The sequence below is a fragment of the Megalops cyprinoides genome, chromosome 15 (genome assembly GCF_013368585.1).
Source record: "Megalops cyprinoides isolate fMegCyp1 chromosome 15, fMegCyp1.pri, whole genome shotgun sequence".
In the NCBI taxonomy this organism is placed as follows: Eukaryota; Metazoa; Chordata; class Actinopteri; order Elopiformes; family Megalopidae; genus Megalops; species Megalops cyprinoides.
In genome coordinates, this window is record NC_050597.1 from 3987137 (window position 1) to 4006264 (window position 19128).

At 42.9% G+C, this 19128-nt stretch overlaps 2 protein-coding genes across 3 annotated transcripts; both read right to left on the reverse strand.

The window, feature by feature from the left end:
- Positions 1-1365: 1365 nt before the first annotated feature.
- LOC118790460 (ATP synthase membrane subunit DAPIT, mitochondrial-like) lies at positions 1366-3030 on the reverse strand. 2 transcript variants are annotated; one of them, XM_036547375.1, is made up of 4 exons: positions 2878-3030; positions 2258-2355; positions 1762-1857; positions 1366-1489 (listed from the first exon to the last, which is right to left on the reverse strand). In XM_036547375.1, the coding sequence occupies exons 2-3, from the start codon at positions 2342-2344 to the stop codon at positions 1768-1770; spliced, it is 177 nt and encodes a 58-aa protein (XP_036403268.1). In that variant the 5' UTR covers positions 2345-2355; positions 2878-3030; the 3' UTR covers positions 1366-1489; positions 1762-1767. The 2 variants fall into 2 exon arrangements, with proteins under 2 accessions (XP_036403268.1, XP_036403267.1); XM_036547374.1 differs by having other exon boundaries at positions 2924-3029.
- Positions 3031-7630: 4600 nt separating this feature from the next.
- On the reverse strand, positions 7631-16416 carry LOC118790509 (RING finger protein 122-like). Its single transcript, XM_036547445.1, has 6 exons — positions 15246-16416; positions 10315-10468; positions 10146-10188; positions 9726-9767; positions 8860-8942; positions 7631-7844 (listed from the first exon to the last, which is right to left on the reverse strand). The coding sequence occupies exons 2-6, from the start codon at positions 10419-10421 to the stop codon at positions 7724-7726; spliced, it is 396 nt and encodes a 131-aa protein (XP_036403338.1). The 5' UTR covers positions 10422-10468; positions 15246-16416; the 3' UTR covers positions 7631-7723.
- Positions 16417-19128: the final 2712 nt, after the last annotated feature.

Here is a 19128-nt window from a genome sequence, read left to right on the forward strand (position 1 = left end):
GGTGTAGAGCTAGCTAGAGGTGTTAAAGTATGCTTTATGTATAACGCTACGTTAAAGGTCAACATAGAAAAATAAAACAGTTCTTAACGGGTTCATCAAAGATTTTGAAATATATTTTTCTCCGGTAATTGCAATTAACGTAACCTGTTCGGGACACCCAGTTTTCTCTGTATGGATGCCGTTTCAAAACAGGATTTCACGACAGAGTAACAGACAGAATAAATTGCATTTTCTCAGCTGGCAGTTAGTTGCACATCAGTGTAAACCTATTATTAATTGTCATATATATACTCAGACGTGTCATATATTAACACTAGAGCACTGACTTTTCAGAGGCTTTTCTTAGGGGAGAAGTCAGGACCTTGTGGCTGTCAAACAGCTGTTTTCTTCTCTCAGCTTGTGCAAATCATACATATGTGTATTAAACAGATGTAAGTTAAACAATTTGTGTCAGTTTCTGATACTGGTATTATTGGTTTCTTGTAGCTAAGCATGCCTGTTTTAGGAGCAATACATTCTCTGGTTTTCTCCCCCACTGGGAGTATTGTGGCACAGTGGGGACAATGACCATGGATTTATAACCAGGGAGCTGTATGGCCATACTGACAGGGTACACTGATACTCAGCAGTGGAGATCCTGTTCTCAGGTCTGTGCTTTGAACATACCATTTTTAAACCACCAATTTCAGTGATAAAAAAAAATCAAAATAGAACTGTACAGTTCATTATGTCCAGTGGCAACATCTTCCTATAGGGTTCACACTTACCATTGATTGCCACAGTAGTGTTCAGTTTTTTTCAATAAAAAAAGTGCAGGTCACGCCTCCACAACTACCGAATAACAACAGTTTCATTGTAGGTCTCTGAAAACATTTAATGAGAAAGAAGATGGTTGCATATCGGCCAAGTGACACAGTCACCTCCCTAAGGACTCCCAGGAGCTTCTGCTTGGAGCACACACAAACAATCCAAACCTGCCATTCACTTTCACCTCACACACAGGTGCTTACATGTGGACAAAATCTGCTTTGTCTTTTAAATTGTTGTGTGTATATTGGTTCCCCACTAACTGGGGTATTGGGATTTCATACAAACTCACAAATCCAAAATACAACCTGTACTGTGAACATTGTATTGTACATGTAACAAGTATTTTCTCACTATTATAGCCAAGGAAAACATTTATTCAACCGCAATGCTACACATTTGCTTCAAACATGTGTTATACTGAGATTCGATTCAGGGAATGACACTCCTGTTTGAAGCTGTATGTTAGGTGTTGGATGTGTTACACAACCACTCCCAGGATCCTGAACTTCTCTTCCCCTCACTGTGTGCACATCACTGTAAATAACACACATTCTCTGTTTTTTACGCTCTTTATTTTCCTGAAGTGCATAAATTAGGGATTCACAAAGGTTGCCGTATCCATATACACAAAGCCAGCGACCAGCTCACTCAGTCCAAAAGAGCACTGAGAGGGAAGAACCTGTGATAAGGTGAAGAAGAACAATCACGTCAGTACAATGGCTGCTGAAGAGATTACTATGACTACAGCACCCTGTTCCAGTACTATAACCATACTGTGCACCAGCTGATAACCAGTGACCTCTGTGATGGCCTAAGTATTTACATGATTACATGTGTAATACCAAGGTGGTGCAAACTATTATCCATACTAATCAAGCACACACAAAAATTTGGTAATGATCAGAATGCAAGTGAATGGCAGCCTAGACCAATAAGCAAATATTTCCTCACCATTGATTACTTTGCTGTGACCTGCTTCTGCTTCTTGGGCTTCAGCTTGAAGAAGAGGAAAATTGTAGCGATGCCTGCATATGTAGCCAGGACACACTGGAAAGGCAATGATGCAAATAGGTCATTCATTTATTTTACGGGGGTGGATAATCTATTGAGAGCTTATACACTACAGCAAGGTCAGCACAAGGCGAGGCTAATTAGGAGTTACTGGTTAGATCAACATCTCCCAAATAGCTAGCTAGTTGGTTAATGAGGACTCAAATGGCACAGTTAACTCTATGCATGTCCCCTCGATTCAGGGTGTTTGAGATGTAGTGGCAAGAAAATGACCTTTAATAGGGTTAAATGCACGTCACGTTCGATTTTCTAGTTTATTTTTTAATTTCAAAACAAACGACTAAGTCCAACTCACTACTGTTTTCCCCAATCGGTCTTCGAGGTGCTTACGCTCAATTAAGCTTTAACAAAGACTAGGATGGTCTGAAAGACTTACGTTCCTCCTTCCGGTGATGGTGTACGCATTGAAGTGTTTCGCGAAACCAGTAAACTGGTGCTGGGTTCCAGCATCGTGTCCTGCCATGATCAATTAACCTGTACATAGAGTAAGAGTAAAGCGCTTTGGTTACCTTTCAAAAACAGACTAATGTCGCTTATAACGTTATTCTGCAGACGGAATGCACACTGCTCATTTCATACCAATGCACGTTAGTTAGCTAAACATACTACATGAAAAACTCCACTGCAAAAAGCAATTCGCTGGCTAACCATTTCGCTATGAACTCGTAGCATGCGACTTGCAGCCAAACAGGCCTAGCTGGCTAGGCAGCTAATCAAGCTGTAGTGAAGTCCGATTCCATTTACCAACCAAACTACAATAATACTACTACTTCATGTACATCATTCTGCATGAGAGCAATAATGAATAAGTACTATACTTGCAGCTGTAATCATTTAATGTTGCGTTGTGTTTGATCTTAGGACGCTGCAACCTGCTAGCATCACGTATAGAACCGCCTTCTCAGATCGCACCATACCTTGCTAGGCTAGTTTGCCTGCTATGTTTTTAACTAAGCTGAGTACATTCTGCACGGTAGCTAATCAGTGTCTATTTACCTGTCGTGTTCATTACAATTTTAGCTATTTGGCCGAGTGTATTTACCCTCTCGAAGTCGATTTAACACTGCGACGGAGGAATCTTACAATGCAGGCAGCTTAGCGAGCTGTCTCCAGTACAGCAAATCCAAGGATGTCCGGACAAGTGACGTCAGAGGGGCATGCGAGCCAGAACAAGGGTTGCCAGGTTTGTTTCAAATCCAAGACGAGATTGTTTTTGTCAAAAAAAAAAAAACACCTGGCTTCCTCTTGCAAAAACTGGTTGCAAAGAAAACACGGATGTGAATCTTACTATAGCGTCACAAATTATATGTTTTTTCATCTGGACGGCGACCTGGCCGTTCATCCAAATTGGTAGGATTTCATCACCTTGCAACCTTGTGAGCCGCAACTGTCAGGCGGATCGTTGAGAAAACTCCGCCCTTCTACTCATCAGCCTATCAGGCACAAGATACACACTCGTAACAGCTACCTGCATGCTATTATTATGAAGATGGATGCGGTTGCTCTTTGTAGTTTTAATATTATATTTATATAAATTTGCATTAAGCCGTTCTAAAATATGCCAATATGCAAATTTTACTACAATAAGAAATGGTATGAATAAATTTAGATGTCGTGTACACGTACATTTTCATGAAGAATGCTCATAGAAATAACGAATAAAATAAATTACAATTATTAGGCCTACTGTAATATAAGCAATATGATTTTTGTGTACACTTACTAGGTACACAGGCCACATTACATACAATTTATTGACAGTAAAAAAGTAAAATCTCCTTTGTTGTCGTTTGGTGGCTGTCCTCACCCGCATGGTGGCGACAGTTTACCGGTGATGTTTGAAATGCAAACACGAATGCTGGTAGGCAGTACAAGAGTAGTAAAAAAAATAATGATAATAATTTTCAATACAAAATTCATGTTGATGAAAATTCATGTTTCATAAAAATGCATGAAAAATTTGACAATTCAATTTTTTTTTTCAATTCAACGTTGAAGTAACCAGTCCCACCAGTACGAGATTGGAAAGATTGGTCTATGTTTGTATTACAAAGACATTTGGTTAGATCAACATTCTACGAAATTGCTATCACCTCACAAACTGAAGTGCAATGAGGGTGACCAATGAATGGTAATTTCACTGCACGCACATGGCCAGAGACTCTCCTGCCAAAGATTCTCCCAGTAAAAAGGGATTGGCCAAAGAGTAAGTAAGTGAACAGCACCTACCTGACATCGGTAGTGGATGTTCAAAGCTAATGTTCATTCACTGAGTTGAGGCCATTGAGATTAACGTGTGATGGGAGGCTTGCTGAAGCCAGTTCCCCCTGACACTGTCACTTTAAGAAACGTATAAACATGTACACAACAGAAACCACTCAGGTGTCTTAATATTTGCTGTCTGAGGTTCAGCATTCTTCTCACTGTGTCACCTTCCCCCACAGGATCAACCAGCTGTTAAACAATTAAACAGAATAAAAATGACGCAAAAGGAAAAGCGCACCCCAGAGAAGCATACGTACAGTACACTGTAGTAAGGGTGGAGAGAACAGGGGTGGAGCCCCAATTTTTGTTTTTCCAAAACATTTCCCTGTATTAGCAGGTCGTTGACACATCCTGTCATTCTTATGTAATCTCACAGTCCTTTTTGTCTCAGTTGATTAATGTGTGGTTTGCATCAGTCACGACACAAAGCATTTTCTTCATGTGGAGATTTAGAAAGGAATTGGTGGTATGTGTCTCTGTGGCATGCCTCATTTTGATTGCTCCACAAAGCATCCCTCTGGTATTCACATCCATCATTGATCAAAACTGGTACTTACAATAACCGCCTTCTCTGGTTGATGTCTGGTTGTTTCTTTAGGTATGGAGGGTTGGTTCATGGACACTGAAACATTTTCTGTCCAGGAGGGGCACACATGCCTAAGTTAACTAAAAGACATCTCAGTCCTTCAATAGATCCAGACTGACTTCACTCATAGTCTTGTGTGGAAGGCGCTCAAGAGCCTCCCAAATCAGAGCTGTGTCACACACAAACTTCAGTTGGACAATCATCTTCACAAATTCCATTTTCTCAGATCAAGGTTGAGTTTAACTCAGTTCCATTACATTTTTAATTTTTTTTTTTTTTACATGTACCAAATTTAGTTTAACAGGCCTGAATTTCAGGAACTTGAAAGTGCCTTAGTACAGCGTTTCTCAGCCTCTCCTGGCGGCCCACTGTCCTGCGTATCGTCTATCTATCCTTGCTGCTTGATTAAATCAGGTGTGCTCAGCTAATCAAAAGTGCCACTGATGAGTTCAGTCAGGTAGGTAGAGCAAGGATAGACAGAAGATATGCAGGACAGTGGGCTGCCAGGAGTAGGATTGAGAAACACTGCCTACACATTCAACCTTACCGCCATGTCATATGATGAACACTGTTTATGATGTTACACTGACATTTATAACTAAACAGATTTTGAGATTAGTGTAGCTATGTATGGATGGTGCAACAATTACTATCAGTAGAAGTTCAGACATGCTACATTTCCATCTCTGATTTGGTTTGATCTTCTCTCTCTCTCTCTCTCTCTCTCTCTCTCGCTCTCTCTCCCTCTCTCTTCCTCAATCTTTTTATACTTTAGGGTATAAAGTCATTTGCTTGTGGCCACATTCCTAAGAACTTTCCACTTAATCGCCGCCACAGTCTTTTACAGTGATTGCATGAAGGCTCAGATGTGCTCGAACCTGTTTGGCAAAGCAACAAACGTCTCACGGCAAGTCGGAGCAGCGGCAGAAGTGTTTGATTTCCTGCTCTGCTCCCTCACAGCGCAATCATTTGAGTCCCTAAGAGTCCAGCGTTCTCACTGCCCTGACAGGAGGAAGCACTGACTACAGAGACGTTCACCTGCAGCATGTATCTCCCTCCCCCACACACGAGGAGTTCCAACCCAGCAGCAACCTCCTTCAAATGACCTGTTAGTCAGGGTTAAAGAAGATTTAAAATGGATGAATGGGGTGTGTATGGTTGCAAAGCAGTATTTTGAAAACCTTTGGAGCAAATCTACTACAGTACCCATCAGCCCCACAGAGTTCTCATGCGAACAATTGAGACATTGTGAGTTTCCCCGGGAAAAAACTGAAGCATGTTTACCACATTTGACCTGATTTGAAATGGACATAAGGAATTCATGTTCTGGTTACCGTATGGCTTGAAATGTCAGTCTCTGTACCTATGCAGCATGAAACCGCGGATGAAAATTAAAGGTGAGGAACTGAGGGTTATGTAAGCCACGTTTGTTAGCTTGTTTGTTTCAAGAAAAGAGAGGACAATCTACTTTTATATTTGTAGGTTTCTGTGTTCTCTTGTAACCCTTAAATCCCATGATATTTACGATGCTGAACCCAAGTAAAGAAGAAATGAGATCTACACCACTGTGGCTTGATTATATTTTTCACTCTCATTGGCTAGCTGTTCTGAGCACCTGCTCTGACCAGGTGATCCACCTTAGCGTGCTGGTAAAGAGGCTCATGTTCTTGCTTGGGGAAAAACATCCAATCACAAAAGAATAAGTACTGGAGTATGAGGAGACCAAAGGTATTAGTAGAGAGACTTTAAAATGATTCTCTAAAATATAAACCCAAGCGTTTATAAACCAAGAGTGATGCTATTATTAGCAATATCCTCTTCCTGTTCCTTTCTAATCAGAACTAGACTTGTACAGATGCATTTTTTAAAGGTTAAATAATAGAACAGACACAAAACATTGTGAAAACCATATCAGAGAATGCACCAAAATGGAACATATCACAAGACTGTGCAATCACTGCGTAAGGTTGTTTTCTTTATGCAGCCCACTTACGAAAGAGTATTTACAGGACTTTCAGTTCTGCCTTATGCAGGAAAAAAAGCCTGAACCTCTCAGCAGATCAGGCCAGGCTTGTGTAAGCCGCACTGCTGTGAAAGTGTTGGCATGCCTCTGATGCAGCATCCAGTCATTCCGGTCTGTCAGTTGTTAATATGGAAAAAAAAACATTGCGTTTATAATCTCAATATGTGCTTGTCTACTTCTTTTGTACATTCTTATAGCGTTAGTGTTGATTGTTGAGGAATCATTATAACATTTGTATTGGGCATGTAATAGCATTTAGCAGCCGCAAGTAATGTATGTTTGTAGGGTAAGTGCATGCTTCCTCCTTGTATTAGGGAGTTAGGTCTCAGAGATTCAAGTATTTTAAAAGTCAGTCACATTTCATTGTCGAGCCATTGATACACTAATCGGTACAGAATTTTAAAAAATTCTTCTGAAGAAAAAAAGCATTTTTTTACCACCAAAACATTACACTTTATTGAAAGCAAATAATGATACAAAATTACCAGTCAGAAGTAACTGAGGGGGCTATTAGAGTTATGCGGTGACGAGGGTGTCTGAAACAGTTGTCCTTCCCTTTTACTGGAATGCAGCAAGATCACCAAAATCAGAATTCCTCGGCCTCCGTCAGGCAGTAACCATGGCGATCAGGTATGCAGGCAACATCTGTCCCGTTCAAGAGCGGTTCCCTCGTCTGTTTCCTGCAAAGTCTGATTCCAGCAAGTTCCTGGCTCCCGTGTCCCGTGGTACTGAGTTTATCGGTCGTGTTTCGGGAAGTAAGACCAGGCGCTCGACCACCCACTTTCCGCAGTTTGTCCGTGTGCGGGCAGCGTAAAAAAACTGATCCTTTGAGAAAGAGGGTGCTGGGCGGGGGCGGGGGGGCTTTGGGGGGGTGGGGGGGGGTCAGGTGGGGCTCCTGCAGTTTTGTGTTGGTCCTCCAGTAAAGGCCGTCCAGTCAGGATGGCGTTAGGGTGGGGGCCTCCTCAGCCTCACACCTCCTGGGGGTTTTGGGGGCCCTCCGAGCCCTGGGGGGCATCTGCCTGCAGCCTGCAGACAGGCTTGTTACACATGGGGCAGACACTCCGGATCTCCAGCCATTTCACCAGACACCTGAGAGAGAGGGAAAGGTTAGGCCGCCTAATACCTGACCAATCCTGACGTCATGTGAAAGGGTCATGTGACCTAACTATGGTACATCAACAACCCCCCCAACACCACAACACATCCTGAGGTAACATGGGGTCAAGTTCCTTGGCATGAGTACTTGACATTAAACAGGCTTATTGCATGCCATGGTTATGCAAACAGGAGTACAAGGGTGTAGCATTTTGATACTGGTGCATGATACCAGGTAGTATAGCTGGTGTTCCAGCACTGCACTTTAAGCTGCACAGTGTACTCAGTTAACATCACAAGTCCTGCAGTCTAAGCCCGAAAGAGCAAAGGTTATTATCAAAGAAAAGGCTCTGTGTGTCAGTGCAGTGATGTTTGCAAGATGACTATCTGTGGAAGTTATGCTGCATAGTTTCAGCTGAAGTTGTGGATATAAACTAAGCACTTTTTCCTTATGTGGGAAGATGGTATTCTTTTCATATTTCAAATCATTTTTCAAATCAGATTGAATACTCCAGAACTGAAAAATTTTCAATGTGTCTGACAGCTGGAGATAAAGCTGTCTCTAATCTCTTGATCTTTAAGTGATGTGGATGGTTTGTCTTATCTTAAGCAACACCAGCTCTCAACCCATCCAGGTAACATGAAGATCAATGAACCTGTTGGCTTTGTCTCCCAGTGACGTTGGGAGTTTGAGAATGTGCTTTGGTTCCATTGGATACATAAAAGAAGACTGGGATTAGAACATCCAGCTTCTACAAAGGAAAGGAGGAATAAATCACACCATGACATTTTACTGGAGTTTCTTCAGTATCCCCCAGTCACAGCTCCTGTATACTTATTAAACATTAGGCATTACCTTGTTTCTCTGCTCTTTGGTTGCGTGCTTTCACATGTTTAAGCAAATGCATTCACATGCGAGCATATTTTCTCCTGAGTGTGGTCTGCGTATCTCTTGCTCAAATCACACGCTGAGAGCCACTGAGGGAGAGAGGGAGGTGAGGTCACTCACTTTTTGTGAAACGCGTGAGAGCATGGGCACAGGCCGAGTTCCTCTCTGGTCCTGAACTCCTCCAAGCAAACGGCACATGTCTGCTGCAAGATGGGAAACATCACAGATCTCAGTCCCATAATTCCTTCACAGGTGGACTTCCAGAGAAATTGTAACATTTCAGTTTTTTTAGTTCTCACACGGAGCCCAGTGTTGGCTTATTTTTTTTTTTTAAATCTGTAAACACAATCATGGCCTGAAGTGAGTCTGGCATTAAACACAGCATTTCTACAAATTAGAGGCTCTTGAGTAGCTCAATGGTCAAGGTGTTCACTCTGAATGCAACCTGAGCTCTAGGGCCCAGGTTTGCCGTGTCATGGGCTGAAGACGACTGGGAGCCCACGCCAGCAGAACAAATTCCGGCAGGGGATGGGTGCGAGTAGGTCAGCAGGGGTTTGTCTGTCTCACTGAGCACCAGCGGCTCCCTACTGGTCAGCTGGGCACCCGAAAATTTGCCTGGGCAATGTACATGTCTGTGCAAGCCTGGCACAGGGACTGTGAGCTGAAAAGAAGTGGCAGCTGACATCACGTGCTGTGAAGGAGTGGATGTGTTTGTCTGCGCTCTCCAGGGTCATAGGTGGGGACTGCAGCAATAAGCAGCATCTCTGTGATGCAAGTGGGTGCACACAACCAGGGGGAAAAGGGGGAAAAACATCGGGCTTTACAAATTAAACAAAAAAGTGCATCAGAATCTTGGGAGATTTGCGCACTTGACCAGGACTTGAAATGACAGGTCAATAACACCCAAGAGGGCCCATGGGAACTGTTGCACAAATTGTGCTTTTAGGTTTACAGTAACGTTGAGGGAAAGTGTTAATAAAACTTACTCCAAGGAGGCTCAGCTTTTTTCCCGCTCCTTTTAGAACGACCTGAGGAAAATCAAAAGAATTCAGTGTTTTTCAGTACTTATACTCATTAAAAATTATACTCATTATAATTATACTCATTATAAAAAAATAGCTGAATTTTTTTCTTAAAATAAATAGAATTGTCATGTGTGAATGGTACAAATTTCAATATATTCATGTCCGGTGTATGTAAATCATGTGTACAAGCATGTATATATTGTTTGGTTGTACAGGTGTTTCTGCACGTTGCCATGTGCTCTCAACAGCGATATGAAAAGTAGGTCAGGAATTAATGAGGCGCCGTGCAGGTGAAAACTTGTTACATATTCACGTCTGTCAGCTCGCTTATCTGATAGGCGAGAATGCGGCGGCGTCTCCCACGGAGCCGCGTTAGCCTACCTCATTATATCCATACTGCTCCCGCGTCCCGTGTCTTCTTACCCTGCAAATACGACATCACACTGTGATCACAGACTCCCGGAGCGCACCGGGCTGCTCTGCGCGGCGCTCGCCCGGGTCCGAGCGATTACATCTGGCTGTGCGTTCCGGGTTCCGCGGTCCGCCTTACCTGAACAGGTAGCAGCAGAATATCATGCTGAGCATGAAGATGAAGAGGCCTATCCCCAGGATGATCACATACACGTTGAGGGGAAGGTGGTAGATGTCGGAAGTCATTTTACAGTATTCGCTGGAACTCTGTACCCCTAGGCTGCACAGACATCCTGCCGGGACAGAGCAAAGACATGCCTGAGCTGTGAACACTGGAACAAAAGGGCAGAATTACCAAATACCGAATAATTGTGTAAGGCACAACAACAATTCACTGCAAGCAGGCCTGTTTTTGCTTGGCAAATGGTGTTGGGTAAAAGCCAGAATAAAATGTAAAAAATTGAATCTATCAGTATGGCCCCTATATAATGCAAACAAATCAGTTTTGATTTCTTCAATTGAGCATGGGTCAAAAATATTCTGGCTTGAATGGTTGATGGATGGTTAAAGATCCTCTGGAAACTGGGAGGTTGCGGGTTCAATCCCCTGCCAGGTCACATCAAGAACTTTAAAATCAGCACCTGCTTCCTGTCCGCACAGCGCTCAGTATTAAGAGAGGTGGATTGTGGGTAATGTGGGAGAGTACACCAACCTGCTCCATACCACAGAAGCTGGAATGAAGACCGAGGAGGCCCTGGAGCTCAGAGCTCAGACAGAGGGGAAGGCATTGTCCCCGCCCTGCCCCGTGACATGGTAACACAAGAGGAACCGAGGGCCAGGCCGGGCCCAAACCTGATCGCCTGCCTGCTGCACATTCTACCGCCACGACACGAGGCGCGCACCCGTAACAAAATCCTCATCGCCATTAACTTTTTACAGCATATTACTGCTCACCCACTGAGACAGAGGTGCTTTTCGCTGGTGTGCGACAGATCAGGCTGGAGGTTTTGCTGGCAAAAGATAGCGGGCAATAACATGAGGTGCTCCAGCTTGCTACAGCCAGGCACCCATTACCAGTCACCACACAGCGCTGTCAGATAAGTGACACATTCCAGGGCCATAAAGGCCGGCCTGTCCCAGAAAGTGAAACAAGTCCTTACAAGATTAAGGCCAACCCATTATGAAATTGTTCTGGAGCCAGCGGTTGTTTTCAAACAAGGAAACATTCAAAATATTCTGAATGTACAGATTAGTGACATAACTGGCCCTCGCGAGGCGGAGGGCCGAGCGATGCAGGCCTGCGAGAGTGACGATAGTGAACACACATGAAACAAGGAGCCGCTTTGTTTTTACGCCGCGTTCTCCGCAGAGTCGAGCTGGTTATGTTTCTTATCCTGAATTGAGGGTTTGTTTCCGCTGTTAAGCTTTCGGGTCTCTGGCCACACTACCGCCTGCACGTCCGCAGTAATAACATATTGACTAATTGTGCAAGGGAGAGCATTGCGTCACCACCTCTCTTGCCAATGGTTAATCTGCTGCACAATATCAGGGAGGAGATATGAATTCAAGGATGTGCTGGGATCGCACGCATGTCGGTGGGCAGTCTGTGTAATCTGTAATTGCAGGGTGAGTGTTAATGTTGCAGCTCTTATCTTCGGTTGGGCATAAAAGCGCCTCGCTAAAAATATCCGTTGGCAGTGTTGTAATTCTTGACCTTCAATCCCCAGTCTGTGTACATACGGGAGGAATTGCATTGTTTTACCAGCTGCCTAAAATTTCATCCAAGGGCCAGCATTTGTCATTACGTGGACAACATATATATAGCCAATGCATACTTGATTGTAAAAGTTCATGGTAAACCTTTATACGTTGATATTTTAGTTTTAAAATAATATTTAAACAATATTATATTAGGCTACATACATAAGTAAGTACATTTAAGAAACTAACGTCAAAACAATTTGTCTTATCAATCATGGAAATGTTCATAGTTCTGTTGGATTTGGTGTTTACCAACAGTGCATAAACAAGGAAATTTGTAAATGTAAATGACATTTGTATATGTAGAAACTTCCATTCTTTTATATTGCATTACCTACGAGAAGTGTGTGCTATTCAAATTCAAACCATTTCATCACTCTCCTGTTTTTGTGTGTGAGATGATTCAAAACACATGAATAAAATATGCATTACATTGATTATGTACTAACTGAAAGCAATTTTAATAAAACAATCTAATCAAATTTTTACAGTGAAGAGACAGTATTTGATTAAAGGCACAGTATCTTCTTATACCTGAAAATATCAACTTCAAATGACTAGTCATACTGAAAACACAAAAGAATGTATTGTCACAAGTTCTGACTAGATTCATTGCAAATGAATTTCCACACCAGGGCAGAGAATAGATTGCTCAACAGGAAGTCTAGATTCACGCAATAAAAGATCTACTTCAAAATAAAAAAAACATGACACATGCAATTGCTTTTGTAATTCCAGTTCTCTAAGACATACTCGTCCTGTCAAGTACCATGCAACACAATAACAAGCCCGTGCACATGAAAAAATAGGCCGGCACCTGGCTGTGTCTTACCTAGGAGCAGACATCTCTTTGGTTACTCCTCAGCATGGTTACTGAGGAGCAAACTCAGGCCATAGCGTTGTGCACTGGGTGAGGCTGTGGTCTCTCCAGGCCTGTGCTCAACAGCTGCTCTGATCTAATGACCCACTGCTCTGCGTCAATGGGAAGCATGAAGAATGGACTCCATAAGCCTGGCTCTGGGTCTGCCATTGTCACGGCAACAATGACCTGTTCTATATGACCACATCATGTGGCCCCCCAGCCATGCCTGTATACATTTCTGCCTGTAAACTTTCCCTGGATCAAATTCTAGCACCTTCATTAAAGAAGCATGATCGACACTCAAAGCCAGCGTATTCTCCTGCTCAACCACAAATCTACACTTCTGATGACTGACTGGCAGGATGCTAAATGCAGTCGATGAGTGTATTTGGTTGTACTGCATAGCTTTGTGATATAGAATGGAAATTGATGACTTTACACATGAGTTTGGCTCCAAACCCTATGTATTTAGGTCTGATTTTAGATCTAAGTGTATGAGTTTACAACTTATTTTAGATCTGAACACAATGATTTTAGATCCTGGTCCATGTGGACCACACTTCAGCAGATTATTCAGTGCACAGAAGTTCACAATCTTAGGAATAGTAAAAAGCAGTGAAATGTAAGGTCAGTTGAAAAAGCATGAAGAGTGACATGCTCAGATGATACAGAGTGTCAGATCTCTTCAGAGAGTTTAATGTTGTCTCAGCTACACCCTTGCTCAGTATTATATTGTATATGCATGTACACATATTTATTCACGTGTAAGGCTGTCCTTTGGTCAGATGTGTCAAAATGGAACATTGGGAATAAATAAAGTTCATGAAAACAATGGGGCAAATGTGTTCGGACGTGATTTCAGTTCTGCTGGGGGCATTTAGTACCAGTTTTACTTAATGCCAATTGGAAATATTTCAGTAAATAAGACTGTGGGGTGGCGGTGTACTGGTAAGGAGCAGGGCTTGTGGATATCATGAGAAATTGTAACCTATGTAAGTTGCTCTGGATAAGAAAATACAAAAATAATGTACAAAATCTGAGAATAATTTCATATACATTAATACATTGCCCCAGCCAGAAGAGAGGGCACTCTGAGTTGCATATCACAGCTGGTTGTTTTCATATTCTCATATTTCAGTGTGTGACCTACATTATTACAATGATGTACAGTTATTAATGTTAAAATACATTATATGAATCACCTTCCCTTTGTCCTGTTTACTTTTAAAGTACTGCTCCAGCCATACAATCCTTCAGCATTTTTAAGTGAAACGATCCTGGAAAAGGTCAAACACATGTGGCAGATTCTATATCAGCTATCATACAGATGGTTGAAAAGGAAATAAACACTGCCTAAATGCTCCGGCCCTCATTCAGGAAGGGGAGGGGAGGGGAGAGGGGAGGGGAGGGGGGAGGGTATTCTCTGCCGGCGAGACAAACAGATGGGGTCAAAGTGCAAGCGCCGCGGGCACTTAGAAGTGGCCCGTCAGAGGAGCTCCGTGTTTACACGCTTAATATTTATGACGGAGCCATGTGCAGACGCCTGGGGGATCAGGAGCAGCATGTGGCTGCTGCCCCGCCCTCCGCTCCCAGAGGGGTCTGGGAAGTTGGCCACACACAATACAAACACATGCGTCTGCGGCTCTGCTACCACTGAGCCTCCATCTGCTCTTTGGGGTGGGGGGGTGGGGGGGCACTCATCAGCCCCGATATTTCAGTGCCTGGTCTCTGTGGAAATTCAGGGGAGACAATGGAAGAAGGAGCTTCTGTGCAAGGAACCCTGAGATACACACTGGCATTATACAGAAAATGGAGCTGGAGTGGTAACCAGAAGGTTGTTGGTTTGAATCCAGGGCAGGGCACTGCTGTAGAACCCATGAGTGAGGTACATAACCTGAATATCCACTGTAATGACATCCTGCTGTAAAAATCCAACCGATAAAAATTCAGAGAACACCAATGACAGAATGACGGCTGAAATTTGTTAGATTTTCCCAGGTGTGATAACACATGCAAAATGCATTTATTAAGCCTTAGTTCTTATTTTTGTTGGTGAGTGCAATCCACCTTTATTTTATGTTTCATAACTTGTTTTAATGTTTTATATTTTATTAAAATGTGTCACCCAGATGCGTCTGCTAATAATGTAACATACAATGAGAGTAAGGGAATTCTAACCCTGAACCTGGGAGGATGTGCCTGTGGTCTTTTGTGAGCTGTAAGGCTGTGCTCGTGTTCCAGAGCGAGTACGCCCCAGTGTTTGGGTGGGAACATGTGGTTTTAGCAGCATGTGATTTACTGAATCTCTGATCGTCAGTCTTGGCAAGATTGGAGGATAAATTGCACATAATGGTAAGAGTAAGATAACGTGAAGAGATTAGAGTTTGTTGGTAGGTTGATTTGCGCTACCAACAAACCCCTATGTAATTTTTGCAATACGTACTCACCATGGTACCCAAGGAGTGCTTGTATAATATCGGACTCCAAACAGCAACAGTAATTTCAGCAAATCGATGCCAGGGTTGTTGTCTCTGGGAGGGGGAAGGGGGAGCAGGCCAAAGTAGAGGATGAGCCAATGGACAGCCTTGTTCAAAAGCTGTACAATTCTGGACTATTTCCTTAGTGCCCACGATGAATTCCACAGATTGGCCAATCTCAATGATACGTACTTAACCCTTTGAGCGCCACGGCCAGGTCTATACTTCTGCGTGCTCCAGTGGTTGTATAAAATACGAAAAATAATTCAGTCAGTCCTAAGATTCATGTCAGCACAGACATTGTTTTTTTCCTGGAAAATATCTTCTGCTCTGTTGTTCTAGAAAGTGATGTTGACAGGTTATAAGAGTGAGAGGACTTTCAAAAAAGAATATTTAAAATATGTCTATTCACATCTATGTTCATGTTGAGAATCAGGGGCCATGAAGCAGAAAAACAGATCAGATTTTATTACAAGTGCTTGTCCTTTCATTAAGAAAAAAAAAGTCAACAGATTGTCAGTGGATCAGCGGCATTCATCTTCAGAGGCAAACCTCTATACGTCCTCAGTCTTAACCGGGAGATAATGTAGCCCTGTATAAAAGGATTTAACCCCAATGAAAACTGACAATATCCCAGATTTTCCAAGCGTGCATAACACCGTGAACACAGCCACTGCTTTGTCCTCTTTCAAAACACTTCCTTCCAGCCTCACCCCTTCTCTGCCTTTTCTTGCTGCTCCCGGATCCTCCTGGCGTTCCCGCTCTGATACCCCTTCTCACATGTACAGGGTATTCCTTTTCTCCTTTTTTCTTGCTGTCAGTGGAAACCCCTTGCCCGTGCCAGAGCTGAAGACAAAGGAACAGAAGAGCTGGCAGGGACTCCTCCTCCGTTTGCGTCTGCCTCTCTGTCAGCGGCCGTCAGCCTGACACTCGCAGCTCTCTCTACGGCCTCCGTGTGCTCCCCTCCGTTCTGCCGAAAAAGCCGATCCCGTTCACCTGGTCCCAGCAGCCAGCCGCCAGCCACAGCTACACCCCCCTCTGCCTCAGCCCACTTTTCTCATAATGGAGCCGACTGCTGCTCCTGCTCGGTTTGTAAACAGATCCCTGCTCATGTGACTTACCGTCTGCATCACGGCTCTCCTTTCACCCCTCCCCTCTCTGTTCTCTCTCTCTCTCTCTCTCTCTCTCTCTCCCTCCCTCTCCCTCCCACCCCTTCCAGCTGTAACCTATTAAGAAGTGGCAGCAGGCAGGAAGGCAGGAAGGCAGGAAGGCAGGCCGGGCCTTGTTGAGCGGAGAATGTAACCGACTGTGTGCTTTCGCAGTAGGCGAATGAGAGACAGAGAGCGAGAATTTCTTACGCAAAGCATCATTCAAGCATAATCGAAAGAGAAAGGGGTAATTGTATTTGGCAGGATGAGTTAAACCCAAAGAATATTCATTATGAACGAGAGAAAAGACGCTCATGTCACATTAGCGCTGGAAACTCTAAATGGGAAAATAAATCACAGCGCTTCATCCTGGCCCATGCACACACAGCGCTCCCTTATATTTTTTCCAAAATCAACACAGTCTGTAATTTTGAGATTTTTCCTCATTGAATTCAATTTTGGTTTAAGTCATTCAGCAAAACAAAGGAAACATCTCCTGACTGACATGCTGAAAATATTTTTATTTGCCTGCTTTAGTATATTGCTCAGAATGAAACCTCCTAGAAATGTGATTGTATGGTTTGGAAACTCTGACCTCTTTGTTAAAACGCTAAAGAGAAAGAGTGAAAGAGGAGTCAAGCTGCCCTTATTGAGGCTCACAGACAGCCCTGTTATGTGCCAGGTAAGAGGCAATTTTTTTCTAGAGGGCATTTTTTGGTTTGTGTGCACATGTCAATATCCTTTGACCTAATACAAAGATGTCTTTGCAAATTCTGCTGTTATATACAGTATCAGGTGAGAGGAAGAGGGATGAGGGGAGACAGCCTCTGTCCCGGTATCAGCGGATGTGCCAGCCCTGGAAACAACAGCTGCTGGCTTTCCAGGAAATTTATTTCACAGACCCATTGAAGGGGCAAAGCGCTGGCTTTTGGAGAATTCCCAGAATTCATTTCACCTCAGACAGCACTTTGTTACTGCCCACATGAAAATCACTACAGTTTATATCCCGTAAATGAAGCATACTGTACTAACAGACGAATACAACACAGCACAGCTGTAAATTGTATACTATAAATTCTAAACTGAAATTGGAGCAGATGTATAGAAAATGAGGAGAACAGATCACACAAGATTTAAATTATTCTTTGCTATATGATATGGATAGATATTTTTTCTACTGATGACAGACTCTACTTGTACCATATTAATTAATAAGATATAACTAAGATACAGGATACATAATGAAGTACTATTATGTTCATCAAACCATACTAAAACAGCTAAACATTAACCATTCTAAATATTTATAGCATGCATAATATAGTCATCTTCTTACTGAGACTTCATGACTAATGCAAAGAATGCATGAGAGGAATATAATGTTAATCATTTAGATGTGAATTAAACAGCAGATATAGTAGTCACAAATGTAATGAATAACAAAGTGCTTTAGAATGACTAATAACAGAGACACAGCTTTTTGTAACTAATGCGTTTGTTAATGCAGCTGGGACTGCGTGAATGTCCCTTCGTTAACAATAAAAGCATGTCTTAATTAAATAATCTTTTCTGCCCCTGTGATGGTAGTTTTCCAATGCCTAGGATCTGCCTCTTTGGCAATAATTGAATGTAAAGCAAATTTCAGTCGATAATAGCTAGTTATGCACAACACTCCAATCCACTGACCTCAGCCAACAGGTAATGCTTATTACTGGAGAAGGTTCCTCTCCCTGTGAGAAAGAACAAAATGTACAGTCACCGTGTCCCTCAGGAAAGGTCCGCGTGCATCGCGTGGATCAGAATGTACAAGGCGCTGGTAGGCAGGGACATCTAGAGCAACCTGGGCAAGTCAAGCGAAGACATGTTGTTTACAGTGAAAGCAGACCAAGCATGCTTGATTACACTTGTGATTGGTCTGGATGCTGCGGGCACACAGTCTGACCTGACAGTTGACTGTAACCCTCCTCATCTGTATGTTATGGACTGATTACTCACAATTCCAGAGCAAGCAGCCCTGTACTGCAATATAGAGCATGTGTAACCGCTGTGGTGTGAGATTGCAACCACATGATACACTCCTTCAACAAAACACACACAAGTAGCTCAGAGGGTGAAAGACCCAGGCCTCTGGCATGTGGGACCAATCAGCCCGTCTCCTCGTCTCCAAGGGATGATGACATTGCACGGTAACAGATTCATGTTCTGTAAACACCAAGCTGTGCTGCCCTCACAGCTGTGTAGTCTGAAGAGAGAATCTGGTGGCTACTGACCCTGAATTCCTAGTGCTCAAGAGGAGATGGCTGATATCTCAGTGGTTCAGGGTCACTTTGACTCCAGATATATTGTGGAGCATCATTGCTGGTGGGGAAAATTGGTTTAAATATAGCGAAGCGCATCTTCAACAGTCTGAATTCTGAAAATAAAAAAAACACCTAACCAATAAACATTAAATCAGAATGATGCAGACACATTTTGGCCTTGCAGCGTTCAATGACAAAGACACAGGCGGTTCATCAATGTGCTTAAGTATATGGTGATAGTAAGTCAGCATGGATTCAAATCCAAAAGTACTTTATTGGCATTACAGTACAGCGAACAGTATATGTAGAGCAAGTAAATCTGGAAATAACACCGTAATGAATCCTCCTCTACCGAGAACAATACTAATATAATGGCTATAGCAAGGAATTTAAAGGTCAGAAGAA